The sequence below is a fragment of the Macaca thibetana genome, chromosome 14, assembly GCF_024542745.1.
Source record: "Macaca thibetana thibetana isolate TM-01 chromosome 14, ASM2454274v1, whole genome shotgun sequence".
Classification (NCBI taxonomy): domain Eukaryota; kingdom Metazoa; phylum Chordata; class Mammalia; order Primates; family Cercopithecidae; genus Macaca; species Macaca thibetana.
In genome coordinates this window covers 110,659,164-110,683,609 of record NC_065591.1, presented here as the reverse complement: position 1 = coordinate 110,683,609, position 24,446 = coordinate 110,659,164, and the positions used below count along the sequence as shown (strand labels likewise).

Here is a 24,446-nt window from a genome sequence, read left to right as displayed (position 1 = left end):
GAGAGAGAGAGAGAGAAGCACTCTGAGGTTAGGTTAGGAGAGCTCTTTTGAGAAGACAAAGGTTTCACTTCCACAAACATTTTCTTAGCATCTACTTTGTGCTGCTGAGGATTAAGATGAAAAAACTCAGTCTGTGTCCTCAAGAACCTCATGGTCTCCTAGGGGAGAGACATGAATAAAGAGATGCTCAGTGCTTTATGGATGTGGGTGGGTACAATGAAGAGGGGACCCAGTGCTGTGTGTGTGTGTGTGTGTGTGTGTGTGTGTGTGTGTGTGTGTGTGTGTGTGTCGGGGCAACTTCCACTCCTTCCAATCAGTGCAGACAGGAAGGTAGGTTTGTCAAACCTTTCCCTAGACTGGGATGTTGTTGGCGCGTCTCCTCCTCAATCCTCAGGAGTGGGGAGAAGAAACCCCCCTCCCCGCCCCCGGGCCAACCTGCCTCCGGCTAGCCGGCCGGGCGCCTTACCGAGTCAGACCACTGGGAGGCTGGGGGAGCCGGGTTGGGCGAGGAGGCAAGCGAGATGGGGGAGCTCTTATTTTGACAGGGGCCTCTCCGGGCTCTGGTATGAAGGCAGAAGGAGGCAGCCAGAGAGCCCCGATGCTTATTCAGGCTGGGGAGTGGAGCCGAGTGGAGGGGCGAGCGAGGCTCCGGCAGCGCAGGGGAGCCCGGGGAGGCGGCGGCGCGCGGCGGAGCCAGTGGCTGGACATGCCCCGGACCCGGGGCCGCTGCACCACTGCCGCCGCCCGGAGCCAGACGGCCGGACGCCCGCACGCCTGGGTCCCCCGGCGCCGCGCAGCCCGGGGGCTGCGACCCGGACCCTCGGCGTCCGACCAACAATAAGCGCCCAGACAGCCCCCTCCCCACCCAGCGCCCGCCATCCCCGCGGGCTTTGGGGAAAGTGAAAGGAGGAGGCGAAGGAAGGAAGGAAGGAAGCAAGCAAGGGAGGAGGAGCGGGAGCAGGAGCCAGAGTCCTGAGGTTCGGGGCCGAGACCCCAGCCCCGCGCCCCGGCCCCGGCGGGTGTGCGCGCTCTCCCGCCGCTGCCCGGCGCCCACGACCATGCTCCGCGGTTGGGAGGCAGGAACCCAGGCACCCAGCGATCCCCGGATAGCCTCCCCCGGGCCGGGCTGGTATTGAGATCAAGGCGTCCAGGATCAAAAGATCACCGCCTGCCCGCCCTCTCTGCATCTCCAACTGGCGAGCGGGAGGACCCCCATCCACACACCGACCCTGACCTGGTTATGGCTTCCAGCTCCGGCCTGGCGTGAGGACCCCCCAATCCGCGTGAGGTGAGGGGTGGGCTGGGGGCAAGGCGAAAGTCATGCCAGGCCAGCAGAGGCGCGAGGAGGGAGATCCAGTTTGAATCGGGGAGGGGAAACACAGTCGGATTGTCTCTTGCTCTCTGGCACGTAACCCCAGGCTGTTTAAGGTGTGGGGGACGCCCCCAGGGTCAGTGGAGGCTACTCTTAAGCCCCCAATCAGGTTGGCAGCTCCAGAACACCGTGGGGAGGGCTTAGGGGCAGCCAGGGGACCCTGCCACCCTAGCGCAGAGAACAAGGCCGGCCTTGGGCCAGCTGGAGCAGCGAACCTTGCCCTGGGGGCTTCTGGGAGATGTAGTCCCCCTCCCAGGCTCACCAACCCCGTGGGTCTTCGCACCCCAGCCCTCCTTCCCTGACTGATGGGAGCCTCCAGAAGGAGATGGGTTAGGACTAGGGAGAGCTGGGGGTCAGTCACCCTTTTCCCCCAGGCACTGCCTGCGAGTAGCGGGGGCTGTGACTGAGGAGTCTCTTCTTTCAAGGCTTCTGAGTGATGTGGGCTTGGCTGGGGGGTGGGGCAGTCATACAGTTCCTTGGAGGTGTCCCTGCGCTGCTAAGGGGAGGTGGCCCCTGCCTTGATCCAAAGGAACCCTCGGGGAAGAATGCAGGAAGAGAAGTGAGCTTAGGCTTCTTGTTCCGCTAGGGTCGGTCCTATTCCAGAGCTGCTGGAATTTGGTTTCAGAAGAGACAGAGGACTACTAAGGAGAGAGTCCCTTGAAGTCTAGGAGTCTGGAGGGTGTCTCTGTGGAGCAATGAGGCTAGGATCAGCTTCTGTCTGTCTGTCCAGCTTCCTTCCTTCCGGGTTTTTCTGACACCCCCTCCCTCCCTCCTCTTTCTGTCTGTCTGCTGCTTGGGGTGGGTGTCTGTGTCTGTGTCTGGGGGGACCTCTGCTGAGAGGAGAAAAAGTGTTGCTCTGAGAGAGGTGACCTGGGCATGTGTTTGAGCCTTCAGAAAGGGGCTCCAAGGCTCTCTGGATCTTTTGCCCTGACTCCCAGCCTTGGTTTAGTGTGAAAGCTGTCTGTGCACTGTGTCTGCTTTAACTCTGCTGCTGCCTCTGAGCAGCTCTCTGGATGAGACCGCCACAGTGAGTGGCCTTCTACTGTCTTCTCCCTCTCTTCTCAGCCTCTCCAGGGTGCAGCCACTTCCGGGCAGGGGCTGCCTTGCTCCTTTGCTGCCTCTCAGCATGGGCCTGGCTACCTTCTCCGGGTCAGAACCACAGTTTCATGACCCCAGAGGAAGAGCATGCTCAGCCTCTGTCTTCCTGGTGTCAGCTCTGAGGCCCTGCTGATAGAGGCCTCAGGACAGGACCGGGAGAGAATGAGTGAAGAAGGTGAAGAGCGGGGAGAGAGACTGGGAGGCTGGTGCCAGGAAGGAAGGTGCCACCTCCCCCAGGTGATTTGCCTCCTTGGCCTTGGAGAGCCAGGTCTGGAAGGCCAGCCTTCTGGCCACCTCCCTCTAGGGGTTCCCTGCTTGCCCATGTTGCTCCTGAGTGGTGTGGGGTGATAGTTCACAGCAGGAAGGGTGCTGAGGGGCAGATGGAATACCTAAAATCTTGGATCCAGAGTGACTCTTGTGCCTGGAGTAGAAGGGGTCCCATGACTGGTGATGGGTTCTGGAGGCCCATATGGAGGTTCAGAATGAGTTTCTACTAGGATGGGGAGTCATAGGATTGGAGAGATACTACAGGGTCCTAGAGAGGGATTGGCAGTCCACAGAAATCTAGCGCCTCAGTGGCAGTGTGGGACCTATTGATCTTGCTTGTTGAATCTGTGTTGGGTACCCATGACCCTGCTTAGCTAGTTCCTGCCTTTGGAGTCCTGGTACCTGGGTTAAGCGGGAGCCCTAGGCTGGGATCTCAACTTCCACACCAGGCAGGACAGTAGCCTCTAGGCAGAGGCCTAGGGGGTGGCAGTGTCGGCTCAGCAAGGGCTGGAATGCCTGGCACCTGCTTTAGATTAAAGGAGATGCCGAGCAAAGGGGAGCTGCCTGCCTGTCAGGGGAGTGGCTGGGATGGAGCTCCATGGACCCCAGGAGTGGAGTGGGAGGAAAGGACCAGGGTTGCAGCAGCAGCAGCCCAGGCGGGAATGGAGGGAGCCACTGTCACCCAGCTCTGCAGCCCTCCTCCAGGGAGTCCAATAGGAGGAGCTGGGGGCACCCCCACACTGCCCCTAGCACCACACGCTGAAGTTCTGTCACAGGACCTGGGGCAGCTCTGGAGAGCTGGGGTGTTCAAGTGTGCAGTCTTCCCAGGATCAGAAGAGGCCCACAAGGAGGTGTATGGGGGGTCCTTTGGGATTCTCATGGTCTTGCTGCCATGCTGGCTGTTTCTGGGGCTCTTTGGGTGCTGAGAGTAAGGTATCTCAAGAGTCTGGGCACCCAGGGGTGACAGGGGAATGGCATCCCTTGCTTCCTTGTGCCAGAGCCCTGGGCACTGCCCGGGTGCTGACCTCTGATGGGGGAGGGGGCAGAAGGGGGATGGCACCGTGGGAAAGTGGGCAGCTGTGGGAGCCAAGCGGGTACAGGCTGGGTGCCGCGGGCAGGGAGCCTCTGCCAGGCCCGCTCTCCCTGGGGTGGGGCGGCTGTTCCATGGACTGGCTCAACCTGTTGAGCGCCTGGCTGCTCTAGCTCGGCGTGTGTGCCCCTGCCTGCCAGCCCTGCCAGCTGCCCACCCATAGCCACACCGTGGGGGCTGCCCTCGGAACTGAGGGAAGGAGGCTCTAACTGGCCAGAGGGGCCGGGATGGGGCCGGTGGGAGCTCCTCCCAGGGCTGAGGAGCCCATCTGAGTCCCAGAGCTGGGGCTAAAGCCAGTTGGAGGGCTGGAAGGCCAGGGCTAGGAGGGGAAGGCCAGAGCACTGCAGCTCCTGAGCTGGTGCATGTCACTTGGCTCAGCGGCCCTGAAGGCTGCCTGGACTTACAGCCTGGAATTTCCTCTGCCTGGTGCCAGGGCCAGGCCTCCGAGCCCCACCCCCAGCCTGGACTGACCTCCCCTCCCTCCCCTCCTGGGGGAGAGCTCAGCCTGACTTTCCCTGGAGGCTGGGGGAGGGGCAGTAAGGGCATTCTGGCTGCTGTGGGAGGGGTGACTTCCTGGGTGTGGGCATGTGTTGCACTGCCTCAGTCTCCCCGAGGGTTCCGCATCCCTGTGGAGAGGAAGAAAGCACTGGGTTCCCAGGGGGATGCCCACAGCCTGCTCTGAGTGTGGGGGGTCCTGGAACCTGTAGAAGACCCCTGACTCCTGCAGGCCCTTGCTGTCTCCCTGTCCCCTGTGACCCCTTAGCTTTCCACCCACTTTGGGGCTGTGCTAGCTGGTGGGGAAGGGGAGCCAGGGTGCCACTCTGGAGAGCAGAAGGTGGTCACTGCCCAGGAGTAGGGGAAAGGACACAGACAGGTTCCCTCTGATTCTCCATGCTGAGGGGGAGGGGCGGCCTCCCCTGCCTTCTCACTTTTTCTGTCAGTGGCAAAAGCAGAGGCCTCTCCTTTGCAGCCCAGGCCCTCCCTGCTTGACCCTGGACCGGCCCCCCTCCTAACCTTGGTGTTTTATTCTAGGCCCCCTTCCGCCAGGGCTGGGACTCCCTCTGTCCATTCCCGATCCTTCTCCAATGGACTGGTAGCCCTGGGGCTGGCCTGTCTTCCCCTCCTCCTCACTCTGCACTTCCCCACCCCCAGCCTCAACTGGGAATGGCCCTGAATCCAGCAATTCCAGCATTTCGAAACCAGGATTGTTTTGAAATCCCTGAGTGGTTCTCCACCCCCTGCAGGCTCCCCTCCTCCCCAGAGCACTGCCTTCTAATCCGACTTCACACACTGTACGCTGCAAGTTTGTGTGTTTGAGTTTGTGTGCTAGCACATGGCTGCGTACTACTTTGTGTGTGTGTGTAAGTTTGTGTGTGTGTGTGTGTCTCAGTGTGGGTGTATCTTCTGTCGGCGGTTCTGTTTGGCAGTTCTGTGTGATTGGCCGATGTCATGTGTGTTTCCTGAGCTCCCCTAGACTGTCTGTATGAATAGGGTAGCCTCTGTGGGTCTTAAGGGGCCACTCTTGGAGAATTTGGAGTGCTTTTTAGGAAACGTCTTTGGATGTGCATCTTTGGGAGTTGCGTCTGTGTTGTCAGTGTCGGGGTACCTCTGGAGAGTGTGTGTGCTGGGGGCGTGTCTCGTCCACGTGCATGTGCATGTGCGTGCACACACATGCACTTCACTTCTCTTCCCTCCTCTCTCCTCCCTGGGAACATGTCTGGGGTGTGTAGTCACAGGTCTCCCCACAGCTCCCTGGGACATGGAGTCCTCTGCCCTTTGATAGGGAAGTTTCCTGGAGTGGGGCCAAGGCTTCTGGCAGTTCTGTGGTCCTTGGAGAGAGAGTGGTGCAGTGGGGACTTTGTGATGAACCCTCCCTGGGAACTGGGTTCTCTCCCTCTACCCCTCACGGGCACCTAACACCTTGTAAGGTCCCCATACCACCTGTCCACCCTCTTCTGGTCCTGATTATACAGTGGTGGTTGTTACAGGGAGGCCCGGTGCTCTAAAGGCAAAGCGGTGGGGAAAGGGAGCTAACCCCCCACCCTGGGGTCACTTGCTTCATTGAGGGCAAGGAACAGCCAATCACATCAGACCTGGGAGCTTGGTGGCAAATTTAAGGTTCAGAAAAAGTTGACTTCTCCAGTGAGGGCCAAATAGCTAAACAAGAGAAGACACTCATATTTCCAGCCTGAGCAGAAGACAGAGGGGTCTGGAATCCAGGCATCTGGGGTGGGGCCAGCTGCCCTTGTAGCCTTGATCGATTGTGGGAAGTCCTTCTTGATGTTTAATCTCATTCCCAGTATTCTACATAAGAGAAGGTTTCTAGGGTTTTTTGATTTGGGGCCAAAGAGAGGACGGTGATAGCAGAGTTGTATCGGCATGGGATGCAGGCGCTAGAACCCCCATAACCTTTCTGTATCTCAGTTTTCCATCCTGGGATCTCAGGCTAGAATGGAATGCATTCCTCCAGAAGCACTTGTGACAAATCAGTGAGGAAGCAGAGTGCTGGGGCTGGGGCTGATTGTGTGAGTCAGAGACCTATGGAGACAGCAGCAGGAGGTGGACACAAGGATAAGCTGTCCCTTTTACGTCCCCACCCCCAGTGGCCTCTGGTCCCAGGGCACAGTGGGAGGAAGGGAGGGGTACAGGTTGGTACCGTGCTCAGTGACCCAGCAGGGGGAGGGCCTTGGCAAGGAATTTTCAGTTTGTTTCTCAATCTCTGTCTCTGAGACACGCACACACGTCACTGCAGACACCTTTAGGAGATGAGCTCAGAAAAGTCACCTAGGTGGCGGCAGGGCAGGGCAGTGCCAGACGGGGCCATGTGGAACCAGCCTTTTGCTGGTAGATGCCCTGCTCTGTATGAGCCTTAGAATGGAAAGTTGAGCCCAGCCAAAGGTCTTCTCCCCAGCAGCCCCCATCTCAGGTCTGGGAGGAACACAGGCTGGAGAGGGTTAAGTCTGGTTGGCAGGGACACCCCCCGCCCAGTGCAGTGAGAGAGAGGGAGGGGTGGTTAGCAGCTTGCTCTAGTTGGCGTCTCTCCCAGAATTCTTCGGAAAAGAACTCCCCTTTGACCCCCCAGTACAAACTGAGCCCAGCCACCAGCCTCCCTCCCGCCTGCTGTGGGAGCTTCGCCCAGCCCCCTCCTACTGAATTGCTAAACCTATTCCCTCGCCCCAGGCCCTCCCAACCAGACCAGGTCCTCAGGACTTGGCGTCTTCAGGGGACCAGGGCTATAGCCAGGGAGACCACACAGGGACACAGAATACACAGCCATTCTTTTCCCTGACATAGGATAACCTGGAGGTGGCTGGCACTAGAATCTGGGGTCCTCCAGCCTCCCCATGCCTCTCCTCCCCCAGGTCCTCAGGCCAGGTCGTGGGAGTCCTCTGCCTCTCCTCCTCCCCATGGGGCCAAGCTCTAAGGGAGCGCTAAGGTCTTCCAGTGCTTTCTCGTCTCTTCCAGGCTAGGGAGGGGATGGCGTGGTGGGTGGGGGGGGGGGGGGGGCGGTGCAGCTGGGTCAGGCTTGGCTCCCAGCCAATCCACAGAAGTCCTAGCGGGGGTGGGGGGTGGCAAATGAGTAGCTCAGAGACTTCCTGGAGCTGCAGGCTGTGTGGACTGTGTGTACATGTTTATGTGGTGTGTTGGTGGGGGGTGCTGGGGTGATGGGAGGAGCGGGGGCATAGATTGCTGGAAGGGGGCTTCTAGCTTTGACCCTCTCTCCACAGGGAGCCCCCATCCCAGACCACACCCTTGAGCCTGAGCCCGACATTATTCCTGAGGTGAGAGGTCTGTGTGCCCCTGTGTGTCCCTCTCAGCCTCCCTGATTTCTGTCCGCGGCGGCCGCGTCATCCTGGCTTAGCCTCTTGCTTGGCTTTTTGTCTTTTGGGCTCCCTCCTCTTGGCTTTCTGCCCCCATCTCTCCTTTCATTCCCCTCCCTCCAGAGGAGGGAGGTCTCCTCTGGCTCCTGGTGGGCAAACAGCCTGACCAGAACCCTAGACCCAGTCGGGTGGGGAGTGGGGCCGGGAGGGGTTACAGCCAGGCTCCAGTGAGAGTCCAGCCCTTCTCTATCTCAGCCGATCTCACCCCCCACCCGCCCCACCCTGCGGGAGGCGAGGAGATTCCGCCCAATCGCCCTGGAGGGCAAGGTACGATTTCCTGGTTATCCCAAGTCCTTGCTCCTCCTCGCTGGCTTGGCCTCTTCTGGCTCAGTCAAAGCCAGAGTGGCTGCCAGCCACAGTAGCGTGGTTTCTGCCCTGGCCCCCTGGTCCCCTAGTGTACACATGTGTGCGTGTATATACACACACACACACACACACACACACGTGCGCGCGCGCCAGCCTCTTTCCCTCCGTCAGCCCCCCTTCCTTACTTAGCAACAACTCCCTGAATTCACAACAAACACTCCTGAGGGCTCCTGGTCCGACTAGGGAAAGCTGGAGGAAGCTGGGGACTGGGAGGAGGCGCTTCTCCGAGACCATCCCCAGGAGGGAGGGGCTTCTCATCCCCCCACCTCAGCCCACACCCTCCCCATTGAAGCCACCCCCCCAGGGACACCGAGGAAGTGGTCCTGCTCTCTACTGAGGAATGAAAGAAATGGGGAGCATTGGCCAGGTGTGGCTGAGCAGGTGGGTGGGGAGCAGGGCTGGGACTCCACCCTCACTGGTGAGTCCCACTTGACCTTTGACCCCCACCTGGGGCCTCTCACAAGCCCATGGTAACTCTTGGCAGGGGCTCTGTGCTGTTGTCTCAATGACTGGCCTTGTGCCCTCCTCTGACCAGCAGGGACAAGGATGGGTGAGGAGGTAACGGACTGGAGTTGGGCGGGGCTGGGGGAGGCTGGAGAACTTTGCTGTGTCCTGGCAGCACAGGCCAGGCCAGACGGGTACCTGGGTTGAGGGAGTGGGGAGTGGTGCTCTCTCTCTCATCTTCCCTGGGCAAGCCCTGGGCACATCAGGCATGGAGGGAGGATGTGAGGAGCGAGAGGGTGGGGCCTGGGTACCTCGTTCATCATCGTTCAGAGGACTGATACTGTGGTGCATCTGGAGTATTGTGAAATGGCCCAGAACCCAGATGCCAGGGAGTCTGAATTCAAATCCTGCTTCTTCTTTTTATGGGCCTTTTTTTATGGGCCTTAGGCGAGTTATTTCACTTCTTGGCACTTCCCTTTTCTTAGTGGGAAAGTGGGCATAATAAGAATGCTTTCTTACCAGACTGTTCTGAGGATTAAATTAGATGATGCACTTGAAGCATTTAGGACTGTGAAGTTACAAAGTAAATGCTCAATAAATGTTGGTGATCCTTCTCATTTTATTAGTTAGAGCTCTTCACAGGAACTTTTGACCCTCCCAGGGTTTTAGCACGGAAAGAATTGATAGTGAGAAGAGGGAGTGTGGGGGTGGGGAAGAGACAGCCTTTCCACACTCCAGATTCCTGGATTCTTTTTTTTTTTTTTTTTTTTTTGAGACGGAGTCTTGCTCTGTAGCCCGGGCTGGAGTGCAGTGGCTGGATCTCAGCTCACTGCAAGCTCCGCCTCCCGGGTTTAGGCCATTCTCCTGCCTCAGCCTCCGGAGTAGCTGGGACTACAGGCGCCCGCCACCTCGCCCGGCTAGTTTTTTGTATTTTTAGTAGAGACGGGGTTTCACCATGTTAGCCAGGATGGTCTCGATCTCCTGACCTCGTGATCCGCCCGTCTCGGCCTCCCAAAGTGCTGGGATTACAGGCTTGAGCCACCGCGCCCGGCCCAGATTCCTGGATTCTAATACCCCTCCAGACCCACTGTTTGCTACCTCCGTTTCCCCATCGTTGGTGCTTGCTGACTTCTTGATTGCAAGTTTGCCAAATAGCCAGGGGCCTGGAGAAGGCCCAGGGAGCTTAGGACACGTCTCCCTCGCTATCTTCAGGCTTCTCAGGGCCAGCCCTCCTCCCTGAGGCTGTTTGCTCAGTTCTGCTCCAGCACTCCTCCCACTGCCCCATCCCCTGCTGCTCTGCTCTCACCAGGCAAACAAGACATTCCGTCCTTAAATGGCTTAAATGGCCGCCTCCTCTCCTTCCTGGCCTAGGGGTCAGGGACCTGGCTTGGGGAGCGAAGTGTCAGTGTGGAGCTGTGACCTGGATGGCAGCTGTTAGGAACGCCTCAGGGCCCTGGGCCCCCGGATTCCCTGTGCCCTGCCGGGGCATTTCCCTGAGGGGCAGTGCCCAGGCCTATGATAATGTGGGGGAGCCCTGAGGGGCGTGTTTGGCACCTGCTGGACACAGATGGTCAGGGACGGGGCATGCTGAAGCCCAGAAGGGGAGTGGAGTAATATCAGCATCCACAGCGGCCAAGGGACACCTCCAGAGTCCCTCCCTGAGCTGCAAGGGGGAGTGTGGACACTAGGAGAAGTTCTGCCTTAACCCTGTGTGCTGGCAAGGGAGAATGCTGAGTGGGGCCAGGCGGCCAGGGCTCCTATAGGCCCTGGGGTGAGAGTGGGATGGTGGAGGGGCTGAGGCTTGGGAGCTTCTGGATGAGGAGCCCAGGAGTGGGCGGCAGGGATGGGGTGCCCACAATGAGGTGTGGAAGCTATGCAGACAGGTGGGTAAAATCTTCTGGGGACTAAGATGTGGTAGAAGTGCCTAGGATCCCAGGGCCCCTGGGTCTGAGGCCTGGACTGAGCTAGCAGGTGTCTCTCTGGCGTGGTACCAAGAGGGGTGGGCTGGAGCCCCTGGCCCTGCTTACCATGTTCCTCTGGATCCAGAGAGGACACCTCCCTTCCATGGGCCGGGGGAATGAGGGCTCAGGGTCTGCCTGGGCCATGCCTCGCCTCATTGCTGGGCTGGCCATGCCTCCTGTGCCCAGCCCCTGGGGCCTGTTCCTTGGGCAGGCTGGGGCTATTTTTGGGATCGGGCTGGGGCTCTGGGGCTGGTTTCAGATGTTCCAATGTGAACGGGAGAAAATGGGAACAGATGGCTGGAGGGTTCCGATCAGTGGGTACTGCTGGGCGCAGGTTATTTTTAGGACCTTGTTAACCCTTTGGGGGCTTGTGGGGCCACCCGGAGAGATATAGCCCTCTCTAGTTGAGAAGAGAACAGGTTTTCTCCCTGGGCCCCTACTTTCCAGAACTGCTTGTCAATTGTTCCTTTGAGATCCACGGCTAGAGAGTAGGCTTAAGCTTTCTCCCGGCCCAAGTACTACAGGGTGACAGCCAAGGGACAGGCAGGGAGAAGGGCACCTGGCAGAGGGGAGGCTGGCCCTCTTGAAGAGAAATTCCCCTTTACTTGCCTCCTGGACTTTTGAGACATGGTCCTGAGGCTAAGAGAGTGGACAGCTGCCCAGCCCCTCTCTTTTTCCATGCTGTGGGTTTGAGTGTGTCGGTGAGCCCAGGATGCCCAGGACTGTGCCAGTGGAGGGAGCTGGCCTCTGAGAGGAAGGCAGGGAAGGAGCCAGGTCTTGGTACTTGGTGCCGCTAATATGATGCCCACGGGCCCTGTTCTCTTGGACACTCGCAGGGAAAATATCTGGACAGTGCCTTCCTTTACCAAATGCCCACATATTTGGATGCCATGGCAGAAGGTAAAAATGAGGACATTAAGGCCAGAAGTGGTTCGTTGAGGGCTGGTGTGTCTTAGGCATTCTGTTAGTTTCACACTGTTACCTCACTGTATAAAATTATTCTCATTTTGCAGATGAGGAAACTGAGGCTCAGAGGGATAAAGGGAAGGACAAGGCCCCATAGATGAGAAGGGGCAGGGTGTGATTGACACTGTCTGACTACAGACTCAGTTTTGTTTGTTTTTTTTTTTTTTTTTTTTTGAGACGGAGTCTGGCTCTGTCGCCCGGGCTGGAGTGCAGTGGCCGGATCTCAGCTCACTGCAAGCTCCGCCTCCCGGGTTTACGCCATTCTCCTGCCTCAGCCTCCCGAGTAGCTGGGACTACAGGCGCCCGCCGCCTCGCCCGGCTAGTTTTTTGTATTTTTTAGTAGAGACGGGGTTTCACTGTGTTAGCCAGGATGGTCTCGATCTCCTGACCTCGTGATCCGCCTCTCGGCCTCCCAAAGTGCTGGGATTACAGGCGTGAGCCACCGCGCCCGGCCTTGTTTGTTTTTTTTTTTGAGATGGAGTCTTGCTGTGTCGCCCAGGCTAGAGTGCAGTGGTGCATCTCAGCTCACTGCAACCTCCGCCTCCCGGATTCAAGCAATTCTCTGCTTCAGCCTCCCAAATAGCTGGGATTACAGGTGCCCACCACCATGCCCGGCTAATTTTTGTGATTTTAGTACAGACAGGGTTTCACCATCATGGCCAGGCTCATCTTGAACTCCTGACCTCGTGATCCACCTGCCTTGGCCTCCCAAAGTGCTGGGATTACAGGCGTGAGCCACTGCGCCCGGCCCTCAAACTCAGTTCTTATTCCACTGCATCCTACTGCATGCCAGGGCCCCAGCCCCAGAGGGCGAGGCCGCCAGGCACCAGACCTCCTCTGGGAGCAGCTTTACTGAATGGGTGTGGGAGAGGAGGCCTGGGGACAGGGGACCCTGCCTGTCACCGCTCTCACAATCCCCTAAGCCCTTTTTGCCTGAGGGTGCCAGGACTGACACCAGAAACCCCGTGTGGCCTTCCTGTCTCCCCTGCAGAGGATCACAGGCATACATCCTGTCTCATCACCCCCACCCCTCCCGGCCTGGCCCACGTGCCCGTGCATCCTGGAGGGTCATGACAGTCTGGATGTCAATGTGGGCAGAGCTCATGGAGCCCCCAGGTGCTGCTGGTGCCAAGAGTGTGGGCCAGCAGGCGAGGGGAGGGGCCAGGAAGATGCCTCTGCCTCTGGCTGTACCTGGGGAGAGAGCAGAGCAGGCAGGCGGGCGGGCGGGCGCTGGGTGAGGTCCCACCGTGGTGCGCTTGGCTGTGCCAGCAGTCTGCTGCACTCCATCCTCCCACAATGGCCCCATTGTTCCCAGCAGCCAGGCAGTTTGGAGGAGGTTCCTCGGCCACCCCTACCCCCCTAAATAGGGACCAGATTAACCCCTTGGAGGACTGAGGCCAGGTGAGGGCCCACAGGGAGCTGCCTTGCCCATCTCTGCCTGTTCTGGGAACCCAGGCTTGGGAAGTTACCTTCTACCCACATGAACCGAGCACCAGACCACCTCCTGAGATAGGAGCCTCCATAGGGTAGAGAGTGGCACCTGGATCATCTCCTACCCCCACCCTGGTACAGGTGCCAGGGGACAGGAAGTACCAGTGGGGCGGCGGGCAGAGACCAGATATATTTGGGCCGGTGGGGCTAATTCCAGCCACCACTGCCTGCCCTACTGGCTCCTGAGCTCCTTTCCTTCCTGTGAAACCAGAGCTAGGTTGGGCCTAGCTCAGGATTTCGGTGGATTTAAAGAGGCAGCACCATCCCTGCCAGCCTGGCTCCCTCTCCCCTGCCCAGGTAGGGGCTGGGGCAGAGAGAGGACTGGAGAGCTTCTTGCTCCTCCCTCGCCCTGGGCTAACCCCTGGCCCTTGCCTCTGTTGGGGTACCAGGCTTTTGGCACTCCTCTCTCCCAGAGCCTTGGGCGGGTGGGGTGGGCGGGGGTGGGCTGTGGTTTCCTGTGTTGGTTGTTTGTGCCTGGCCCAGAGTGCCCGCCGCCTGCCTGGGCTTCCTGCCCTGTCTTGTTTCCTTGTGCCCCCCACCCCCTCTCCACCCCTCCCCCTGTGGGAGGGAGCAGCTGGGGACTGGGTAGCTGTCTTTGGGGGCACCCCACTGCCAGGCCATGATTGCTGCCCAAGGCCCGACCACACTGACAATGACTGTAGGATCCAAGAGAAGTGAGGTGACCTCAGGCCTGTCCAAGCAATGCCACTTGTCCCTGCGAGCTCCAGAAGGGACAGTGGGCCAGAATGGGCAAAACCACCGATCGCCCCCCAGTACCCTGTTCAACGATCCCAGACCAGAAAGGTCTGGGACCAGGAGTTTCCATGGCCCTGTGGAGCTGGGGTTGTCTGACATTACCCTAGGGCTGCAGGTGGGGTGGGGCTGGAAACTCCCAGGGAAAACCTCCCAAGCAAAAATGGCTGATTTGCATGGTCTCCTTTGGCACAGGGTGGGGGGAAGTGGGGAGAGCTACTAGGAACCAGGGCCATGGGAAGGCCCCCTAAGCCTGGAAGTCCCCACATCGAGGGTCCCAGAGCAGCACCTTGGTCCTTGAGCAGATTTCCTGCTGGGCTACGAATCCTTGATCTCCCCACCCGCTGAGTCACCACCTCAGGAAGAGGAAGTGACCTGAGTGGTGGAGAGAGCTTCTGAGGTCTGAGGGGTCCTGACACCCAGGAGAAAGGGGATTTGGGACCCTGTCATCTCTGGCGCTGTATCTCCCTGAGCCAGAGGCCAAGGATCTCGTTTGCTCTGTTGTCCCCAGCAGGGTCCTGAGCCCTCGTGTCATCACAGAGGGCCCTGGCAGACAGAAGCATGGACCCTCCAAAACATTTTCTTTTTTTTTTTTTTTTTTTGAGACGGAGTCTTGCTCTGTCACCCAGGCTGGAGTGCAGTGGCCGGATCTCAGCTCACTGCAAGCTCCGCCTCCCGGGTTTACGCCATTCTCCTGCCTCAGCCTCCCGAGTAGCTGGGACTACAGGCGCCCGCCACCGCGCCCGGCTAGTTTTTTGTATTTTTAGTAGAGACGGGGTTTCACCATGTTAGCCAGGATGGTCTCGATCTCCTGACCTCGTGATCCGCCCGCCTCGGCCTCCCAAAGTGCTGGGATTACAGGCTTGAGCCACCGCGCCCGGCCCAAAACATTTTCTTACTGCCTCTTTGGGGTGGTTTTGAGCTAGGCAGTGACACTGGTGGGCCAGCTGGTGAGCCAAGCAGAGGCTCCCAACGTGGGGGCAGCTGGAAGCAGGCAGGTTGCCACTGGATGTGTGAACGCCTGCCCTACCTGTGGTAGTTGTGTGTGGAGCAGAGCTGGTGTGTCACACCTGGAGGCTCTGGGCATCTGAGCCTTCCTCAGCTCTTCCCCCAGCCAGGATCAGGTCCACTTTAACCCTTAGCAACCCTTAGGCTGCTGGCTCCTACCCTCGCAGTCACTCAGGGTGGGGTGGCGGGTGGGGGAACGGATGGATATCTCAGGCCCTTTGTCAAGCCGCCTCCTCCGCTCCTCCAGGCACATTCATTCTCCTGGTATGCGCCTGGCCTTCCACTCAGGTGACTTGCACCTGCTCCCTGTTTGTGAGCTTGCTACCCCTCCCCACCTAACCCCCTAAGAGGGAGGCACGGTGATGCGTTCCCAGAGCCCCATCCCTTTGCTTTCTTGCACCTCAAGGGCCCCTGGCCTGGTACTAGGAAGCCCCCTTCACTTGGTACTTCAAAATTGCATTGGACTGAGATCAGCCCTCCTGCTTCCCATCACTAGGCCTTCCAGGTGTCTTCAGAGACTGAGTGTGTGGAGGAGGAGGGGTCTTTAGGAGCTGGGGCAGACTCTTGAGGGGCAAAGTGGGGAGGTGTGAGATGGGAAAGTCCTGACTCATCCACGCTTGACTCAGCTCGCCCTGCGGCGGGGTGGGAGAGAGGGGGTGGAGTCCCAGAGGGGAGGGTGACTGAAAGAGTCTTCTGGGGAGGAGCCTAGGCCTGAAAGGCCACTGGGGAGGACTGATTTTCTTTTCTTTTTTTTTTTTTTTTTTGAGACAGAGTCTCGCTCTGTCGCCCAGGCTGGAGTGCAGTGGCGCGATCTCCGCTCACTGAAAGCTCTGCTGCCTCCTGGGCTCACGCCATTCTCCTGCCTCAGCCTCCCGAGAAGCTGGGACTACAGGCGCCCGCCACCATGCCCGGCTAATTTTTTTGCGTTTTTAGTAGAGAAGGGGTTTCACCGTGTTTGCCAGGATGGTCTCGATCTCCTGACCTCGTGATCCGCCCACCTCGGCCTCCCAAAGTGCTGGGATTACAGGCGTGAGCCACCGCGCCCGGCTGGAGGACTGATTTTCTAATAGCCCCTTCCCAAATTCTTACAGGTTCTCAATTTTTGAGGCTGTGAACATAGGTAGTGAATGGCCCTTGCCCTGCCCCTCCCCCCTTATGGGGGGCCTGGGCACTGTGGCTGGAGTGTGGGAAGCCCACCTATCTGATGCAGGCTCAGAGGAGCAGTCCTGCCTGGGGTGTCGAGGTGGGGCCACTGCAGTGTCTGGAATGAGGGTCCCCACACTGCCACGTACTGGGTCTGTGACTCAAGGTCACATCACTTCCTCTTCCCAGACCTCAGTTTCCTCGTTGAAATGGGGTCGATTCTTTTGAGAATCTGCGAGTTGGTGAAGGGAGAGCCTGAGATGCATGCCAGCCAGGAGCCTGCTCAGAGCCCTGCTGTCTCCAGTGACTCCAGCCTCTGCCTCTGCTCTTCCCTGGTTGTGATGGAGAAGCTGGGGGTGGCGGGCTGTTTCCCAGGCAGGTCCTGGACTTTGGAACCTTCCCCCAGGAGCCTTCCTCCCCAGAGACAGGGCTGGAGTGGCGAAGGCCAATGTGCCCTAGGGTTAAGTTGGGGTTACACTCCCGCAGGGTGGCAGGTGGGGGCCCCTCACCCCGAGGTCCCCGCCCAGCCTCCAGCAGCCCCGCAGGGAGCATCAGGAGTGTGCACCGGTGTCTGGCCGGGCCTGTCACCGGGACGAGGCTCATGGGCCCAAGACTCCTCCCCTTTGACAGGGATCGACTGCTGGAGGGCGGGTAGGGGAGGCGAGGGGGAGCCAGGGCTGGGGGCAACTGGGTGAGGCCTCTGTTTGTGTAAGTCTGTTGCTGTATCTATGGCCCTGTGCGTGTTTCTTTGTAACTACCAGGCTCAACTTTCTTCGGCTCTCTTGTGGCCGGCCTCAGTCTTTTCATCTGTTCAATGAGTCCGGCGCTCGCACTCAGCCCTCGGGCAGCCCCGGTGTCTGCGCGTGCCCCAGGCTATCTCCGCGGCTCCCGCTCCGGCCGGCGCTTCCCTGGCCGCCGGCGCGCCTCTAGCTTCCTGGGCTCCGTGCGTGTCTTTGTCTCCCTGTCCACGTGTGAGCTGTTGAGTGTGTGTGAGTCAGAGTTCGGGTGTCTGTGGGTCTCTGAGCCCCTGCCGGCAGCACCCGGTGCTCGCCAAGCTTTTGCCGGCTGGCGCGCGCCCCAGCTCCTGGCGGGACTAGTCCGTGTGTCTGTCCGCGCGCGGGGCCTGGAGAAGCACGCTGCAGTCCTGTCCGCCTCCCGCTCGCTGCCTCGCTGGCTGTCGCTCTCGCTCTGCCTCTCCACCCGGGCTTTGCCGAAGGGGGCGGGGTGGGGGTGCAGGGCGGGGGGAGGGGAGGCTCCTGCATTCTTGCGGTCGGGGAGGAATCCGAGCCAGCGTTACTGGTCTCCAGAAGAGCCCAGCTGCAGCCCCGGGGCCCCGCCAGGCCTCTCGCTGCCCGCCCGGGCCTGCTGGGATGGGCACGGGCTAGGCCTCGAGCTGGGGACGGGGCGGGGCGTGGCCCCCACCCCGGGCCCCCTCCATGGCTGGAGCGTTCTGGGGGTGGGGCGTGAGGGGTACCCCACCCTGGATGAGGGGCGCGTCTGGGAGCAGGAATCCCTCAAGGGGCCAGGGCAGACCTCACGGCCGCCACACGCGGTACCTTTGCTACCTAGCCTTTTAGTGAATTCTGTCTCTGCCGCCCGTCAGGGCGGGGGCTTGCTGGAGACTGCAAGCCCCCTGAGGGCAAGGTGCGGGAGGGATGGGGACAGGGCTGGCCTCCAGGATCGAGACCCCATCTCGTAATCCTCTTTTTCCAGTGCCACCCCACCCTACCCAGCTCCCTAGTCCCAGGGCTGTTGGGGCTTCCCTTCTCCCCTCCCCCTCTCACACCCCCTCCCCAAGTCACGAGTTTTCTCTTTGGGGCTTGTTGCTGCAGTCCGTGCTCCAGTACCGAGTACCTGGCTGGGCCCTGGGCACGCACAGGGGCCGTAGCCCCACTGTGTGTGGGAGCCATGAGGATCCTGGCTAACAAGACAAGGTGTGTGGGTGTCGTGGCGGGCGGGATGTGTGTGTGTGGAGTGTGGGAAGGGAAGGGCCCAGTGGTGATGGGGCCCAAGCTGTGCTGGCCAAGAGAGGAGCCGCCCTGGGCACCTGGCTCCCAGGCCACCAGTGGGCTAAAGCGGGGTTAGCATGGGAAGGCCTGGCCCGAAGCAGGAGGCGCAGCCAGCCTTAGTACCTGGGCCCGGGGGGCAGAGGGGACTGGCAGCCTGCTATGCTTGTGGCTTTTGGTCCCTTCTAGTTCTTCCCTCCTTAAAATGGTTTCAGCAGACCCCCTCCCACCCTACTGTGGGGTCCGAAGGCCGCCTCTGGCCTCAGTCTAGCTGGAGGTGGGAGCGGGAGTAGGGGGCGGTGCCTGCCTCCCTCCCCCCACCCCGGAGAAGCCGGCAGACAGGGCCAGGCGGCAGCAGCAGGACAGCAGAGCTGAAATAAATCTGAGCTGGTGTGGAATGAGGGGGGATAAATATCCTCTCCCGTGATGTGATCTTTCCAGCGGCTATTAATAGGTCTCCGGGGAGGGGGAGGCGGCGGGGGGAGCGGGCTGGAGCTTAAAGGGCCCGCAGCCTAGGCTGCAGGAATCCTTGGCTTCAAGCTGCACTCCCCATCTGCTTGACACACCGCTCCCCTCCCCCTTTCCTCCTGCTTCTGCCTGCCGGCCTGGCCTGCCAGGCCCCCCTCCTCGGGCCTTCCCCTCCAGCTGTCTGGACCAGTGGGTACCACTCCCCAGTGTGCGTTTCCCCACTGTCCCTGGGGAATGAGACCGGGGCATGTGCAGTGACCCCAGGTCCTGCGGCCCTTCTCTGCTGGTGTTGGGACATATGGGAGTTGAGGTTTGAGACCTTGGAAGGAGTCTGAAGACAGCAGATCTTAGAAGAGAGGATGCTTAAGTCTGATACAGAGGACAGGGTTGCCACAGAAGCTTGCAGGCTGATGGGTGTTGGGGCTGAGGTGGGCGAATTCTGCCAACTCTGGGCCCTGGTTTCCATTCGAATTGTGGAGGCTGGAGGGTGGAGGGTTTCCCCGTCTCCACTCCCCAAGGTGGATGAGGGCCTTAGCCCTTGTCTGAGGAAGCCGTGGAGGGAAGTAGGGAATAGCTGGTGGTGGTCTTGAGATGCCACCCCTTCCCCCTACCATCCCGCATTATTAGAGGAGGCAGGATGGGGCAATTAAGTTCCAGGCATGCCTAGCCCCTAGCAAGGTTAACTTTTCACATCTCTCCTACCTTCTCCCAGGTTACCCCACCCCAGGAGGAGAGAAGCTCCAGGGAGCCCGCCGCTGTCCCCCCGCGGCCATTGCCCCCCTGCCCCAGCCAAGCCAATGCACCCAGAAAATAAATTGACCAATCATGGCAAAACAGGGAATGGCGGGGCCCAATCTCAGCACCAGAATGTGAACCAAGGACCCACCTGCAACCTGGGCTCGAAGGGCGTGGGGGCGGGGAACCATGGGGCCAAGGCCAACCAGATCTCACCTAGCAACTCAAGTCTGAAGAACCCCCAGACAGGGGTGCCCCCTTTCAGCTCGCTCAAGGGCAAGGTGAAGAGGGAACGGAGTGTGTCTGTGGACTCTGGAGAGCAGCGAGAGGCTGGGACCCCATCCCTGGATTCGGAGGCCAAAGGTACCCTATTTCCTTATCCCCAAGACCCTAGCATCTCCTATAGTCCAAGGCTCAGATGTTCTGGGAGATCACCTCTCTGCCCCCTGCTTGTCCAGTCCTCACCCCACATTATTCTCCAGTGTTTCTGCATGGGTACCTTTCAACACCCACCAACCAGATCATTCGGGATTGGGGCTGGCCATGGTGCCACCCATGGAGGGGCCACACAGAGTGGTCAGACTATGGATTCCTTCTCCTCCTGCTTACCCACTAGAGCTCCAGAGAGGGACAGGGAGGTGCTGTGGAGTGAGGAGCAGACCCCAGACCCACACACTTCCCAGGAGCCTCCGTATCCCCGCTGGTGGGAGCCCTCTGGGAGCAGGCACTGGGGCCTGGAAGAGTAGCAGCAGCTCCCCCTCCCCGCCAGCCCTAATTAGAACCAGTTGTGGTTGGGGATTATGCTGTACTTGGTGTTGGGGGGGGGAGGGGAGACAGGCATGGGGCTATAGAGAGAAATCAGAAACAAATGGTGTGGTAGGGACCACGGGCTGGCGAAGTGCCCACCATGGCCTGGGCAGTGCCCTCTAGGGTGGGGCATCTTAGAGAATGGGTCTGGGAGGGACCCCGGGTGTGGGAGGATGGGGCCTCTGGGCACTCACTCTTTCCTCCATCCTGCCTGGGCAGAGGTGGCGCCCCGGAGTAAGCGGCGCTGTGTGCTGGAGCGGAAGCAGCCATACAGTGGGGACGAATGGTGCTCTGGACCGGACAGTGAGGAGGACGACAAGCCCATTGGGGCCACCCACAGTGAGTGCCTGTTGATGCCAGGGTGCTGTAGCCAGTGATGTTCCAGGGGGATGGACTTGAGAGGACTGAGCCTGGGAAAGAAATGAGGGCTGGGAGCCCTGGATTTGTCTCTCCCATCCCACCTCAGACTCTGTCCCTCCCTGCACTGCAACAGCCTTGCCTCTGCCTTCCAGGTGCTCAGTGGCCCCCTCTCCCTAAGGACCCTTGGTGAGGCAGAGTGGAATGGCCCCCTTACTGGTCACATCACCCACACCTCTACTCGTGAATTCCTGGCCTATGCTGCCACCTTCTGGTTAGTGGAGGCAGGGCAGTGAAGGTCCAGTGTCCCTGGGAGTGGGACAGTTGACTCTGCTGTGCAAAGCCCTGCTAAGCCTGGGTGTGAGCTGCCACTTGGCTGTATCTCTGGTGCCCTTCCCTAACCTCTAATTGACTCCTGGCAAGTACCCAGGGTGTGTCACCAGGACAAGAAGTGGGTGTGGAGGGATGCCCACTCCTCCTCCGATTCTTTTATGAATCCGCCTGTATTTTGGCCTTCCATGAGTGATGGGGGAGAGCCAGAGGTAACCCCTACCCCTGGGAAGCTTGTACACATTTTTTTCCCCCTCAAAGTTTACATCTTTTTGATGGGAGAGACATAAGAAACTAGCCAGAGAGGCTAGGTGCGGTGGCTCTCACCTGTAATCCCCAGAATTTGCGGGGCTGAAACCGGAGGATTGCTTGAGCCCAGGAGTTCAAGAACAGCCTGGCCAACATAGGGAGACCCCATCTCTAAAGAGAGAGAGAGAGAGAGAGAAAGGAAAGAAGTAAAGAAAGAAGAAAAAGAAACTAGCTAGAGACTATTAAATTGTGAATTTCTTGAAGGCGGGGATGGTAGAAATAAGAAAGAAAAGAGTACGTTGACTACTTTGCTATTCTATTTTATTTAATCCTTACAATAGCCTTGTGAGGTCAGTGTTATCATAATGTCAATTACAGAGGAGGAAAGAGAGTCAGCAAATGTGATGGAGTGAGCAGACTATGTCTGTGGCCGGGGTGCAGAGGGTCAAATACCAAACCTCTACAGCTAACTGGAACCTCACAGACCATCCTGTATCGGTTCTCTCTCCCCTGTGGGACTAACCTGGTGGTCGCCAAGCCTCTGGCTGAACCCTTTGATGATAGAACCCTTTACTGCCTCCCAGGCCAGACACCTCCCCCCATAGCCAACACCTCCAGTTCACTTATGTCACATCAGACTGCACCATTGTAGAAGCTTTGTGAGTTTTATTTATTTATTGTTTAGAGACAGGGTCTCTCTCTGACACCCAGGCTGGGGTGCAGTGGTGTGATCACAGCTCACTGCAACCTCAAACTCCTGAGCTCAAGTGATCCTCCCACCTCAGACTCCCAAGTAGTTGGGGCTCAGGCATGTATCACACATGTATCACACCTGGCTATTTTTGTATTTTTTGTAGAGACAGTCTTGCCATGTTGCCCAGGCTGATCTTGAACTCCTGGTCTCAAGTGATCCTCATGCCTTGGCCTCCCAAAGTGCTGGAATTACAGGAGTGAGCCACTGTGCCTGGCAAACATAGGGAAATACAAAGTAGAAATTGCTGACATCCCGTACTCAAGGCGACTATTGTAACTAATTTAGTCGTACTGCCCCTAGAGTCTTTTATTTATTTATTTATTTATTTTTGAGTTGGAGTTTCACTCTTGTTGCCCAGACTGGAGTACAATGGCGCAATCTTGGCTCACTGCAACCTCTGCCTCCTGAGTTCAAGCGATTCTCCTGCCTCAGCCTCCCAAGTAGCTGGGATTACAGGCATGCGTCACCACACCTGGCTAATTTTTGTGTTTTTAGTAGAGATGGGGTTTCACCATGATGGCCAGGTTGGTCTCGAACTCCTGACCTCAAGTGATCCACCCTCCTCAGCCTCCCAAATTATTGGGATTATAGGCATAAGCCACCGTGCCCGGCCTGCCCTTAGATTCTTTTTTTTTTTTTTTGAAACAGAGTTTCACTCTTGTTGCCCAGGGTGGAGTACAATGACGTGATCTCGCTCTTGTTGCCCAGGCTGGAGTGCAATGGCGCAATCTCGGCTTACCACAACCTCCGCCTCCCAGGTTCAAGTGATTCTCCTGCCTCAGCTTTCCCGAGTAGCTGGGATTATAGCAATGCGCCACCATGACCGGCTAATTTTGTATTTTTAGTAGAGACGGGGTTTCTCCGTGTTGGTCAGGCTGATCTTGAACTCCCAACCTCAGGTGATCCACCCGCCTCGGCCTCCCAAAGTGCTGGGATTACAGGTGTGAGCCACCACGCCTGGCCACTGCCCTTAGATTCTTAAAGAGTTCTTATTGGAGGGGCGATAGAACGTAGACATTGACAGAACTAGTTCTGCCATCAGGCTGCCTTGGTTTGCAACCCAGGTTATTTCTGTTAATTTGGGAAAGGGCCTCCGTTTCCTCATCTATAAAAATATTATTTATCTCATAGGGTTCGTACAAGGAGTAAATGAGGTTGTACATATAACATGTTAGCTTTTATCGTTGTTATTGTACTAGAAAGTTCCTTGTTGGACTAAGCCCTGCCTCTCTCCCCATAGCTTGTATCCAAGAGCCCCTCAGCAACCCTCACACATCGAGGTCAGCTCTTAAGCTCCCCCACAAATTTCTGGCTCTGCTCTTCTATGTAAAATTGGAGAGAGAGGGTCTAGAGCAGGGCCATTTTGGGGTGGGTCCATCAGAGAAGAAGGTGGAAAAGAAACTTTTTCCAAAGAGGGCAGCCTGACGCTGGGCCCATGGCCCGGTGGTCACTGCCCTGGCTCAATGGAGACAACTTTAGGCAGTTTGTCTCCCATTAACTGAGAATGCTGGGACTTACTGTCTGTGGGCCAGGCACCGTGACTTGCTTTTCTTGGCATGGGAATGGGCCTACCCACTCACCTAGACCCATTGGAGATTTTTTTCTACACTAAGACTTACAGTCAAGTGTATAACCATGGAACAAAACTTCCCTTGGTGCTGAGGGTAGCTGGTCTGTCTTGAGAGTGTTTCCAGTATGTCAGCTTTTTGTGTTCTTTCTTTCTCTTTCTTTCTTTCTTTCTTTCTTTCTTTCTTTCTTTCTTTCTTTCTTTCTTTCTTTCTTTCTTTCTTTCTTTCTTTCTTTCTTTCCTTCCTTCTTCCTTCCTTCTTCCTTCCTTCCTTCCTTCTTCTTTCTTTTTCTCTTCTTTCTTTTCTTTTCTTTTCTTTTCTCTTCTCTTCTCTTCTCTTCTCTTCTCTTCTCTTCTCTTCTCTTCTCTCTTTTCTTTTCTTTTCTTTTCTTTCTTTTCTTTTCTTTTCTTTTTTTTTGAGACTGTCTCCCTCTGTTGCCCTGGCTAGAGTGCAATGGCACGATCTCAGCTCTCTGCAACTTCCACCTCCTAAGTTCAAGCAATTCTCTCGTCTCAGCCTCCCGAGTAGCTGGGATTACAGGCATGCGTCACCATGCCCAGTTAAGTTTTGTATTTTTAGTAGAGATGGGGTTTCACCGTATTGGCCAGTCTGGTCTTGAACTCCTGACCTCAGGTGATCCTCCCGCCTCTACCTCCCAAAGTGCTGGGATTACAGGCATGAGACACCGCTCCTGGCTCTCTGTTTTTCTTTTTTTTTTTTTTTTTTTTTTTTGAGACGGAGTCTCGCTCTGCCGCCCAGGCTGGAGTGCAGTGGCCAGATCTCGGCTCACTGCAAGCTCTGCCTCCCGGGTTCACGCCATTCTCCTGCCTCAGCCTCCTGAGTAGCTGGGACTACAGGCGCCCGCCACCTCGCCCGGCTAGTTTTTTGTATTTTTTAGTAGAGACGGGGTTTCACCGTGTCAGCCAGGATGGTCTCAATCTCCTGACCTCGTGATCCGCCCGTCTCGGCCTCCCAAAGTGCTGGGATTACAGGCTTGAGCCACCGCGCCCGGCGGCTCTCTGTTTTTCAAATGGATTTTTTTACTCTGTGACATTGATTTAAACTTACTGTTAAAAAATATATTTCTTTGACCTGCCCGCTGTGCAAGGAGGAGGTTAGTATTTTACATTTTATAGATGAAGAAACCAAGGCTTAGAGGGATGTCTGGTTCATAAAATCACAAAGTCAGTTAGTGGTGGGGCTAGAGTGAAAATCCATCCATCGTTTGAATCATCAGCTTGTGTACCCTCTCTGCCTTCTCCCTAACTGGGTGACTAGACTGTGTGCACATACACTTACCCAGTTTGAGGGGCAGCAGCAGAGCTCAGAGCA

General features: G+C 57.8%; 1 protein-coding gene across 3 annotated transcripts in view; it reads left to right on the top strand.

The window, feature by feature from the left end:
* Positions 1-1,138: 1,138 nt before the first annotated feature.
* Positions 1,139-24,446, top strand: part of BCL9L (BCL9 like) — a 31,302-nt gene continuing 7,994 nt past the window's right edge. The window contains exons 1-5 of one of the 3 annotated variants that reach the window (XM_050758387.1): positions 1,139-1,288; positions 7,556-7,609; positions 17,673-17,774; positions 19,027-19,412; positions 20,076-20,195. In XM_050758387.1, the coding sequence (XP_050614344.1) occupies positions 17,749-17,774; positions 19,027-19,412; positions 20,076-20,195 (532 nt within the window). In that variant the 5' untranslated portion in view covers positions 1,139-1,288; positions 7,556-7,609; positions 17,673-17,748. The remainder of the gene's footprint in view (positions 1,289-7,555; positions 7,610-17,672; positions 17,775-19,026; positions 19,413-20,075; positions 20,196-24,446) is intronic. The other 2 variants (XM_050758388.1, XM_050758389.1) reach the window with 2 other exon arrangements.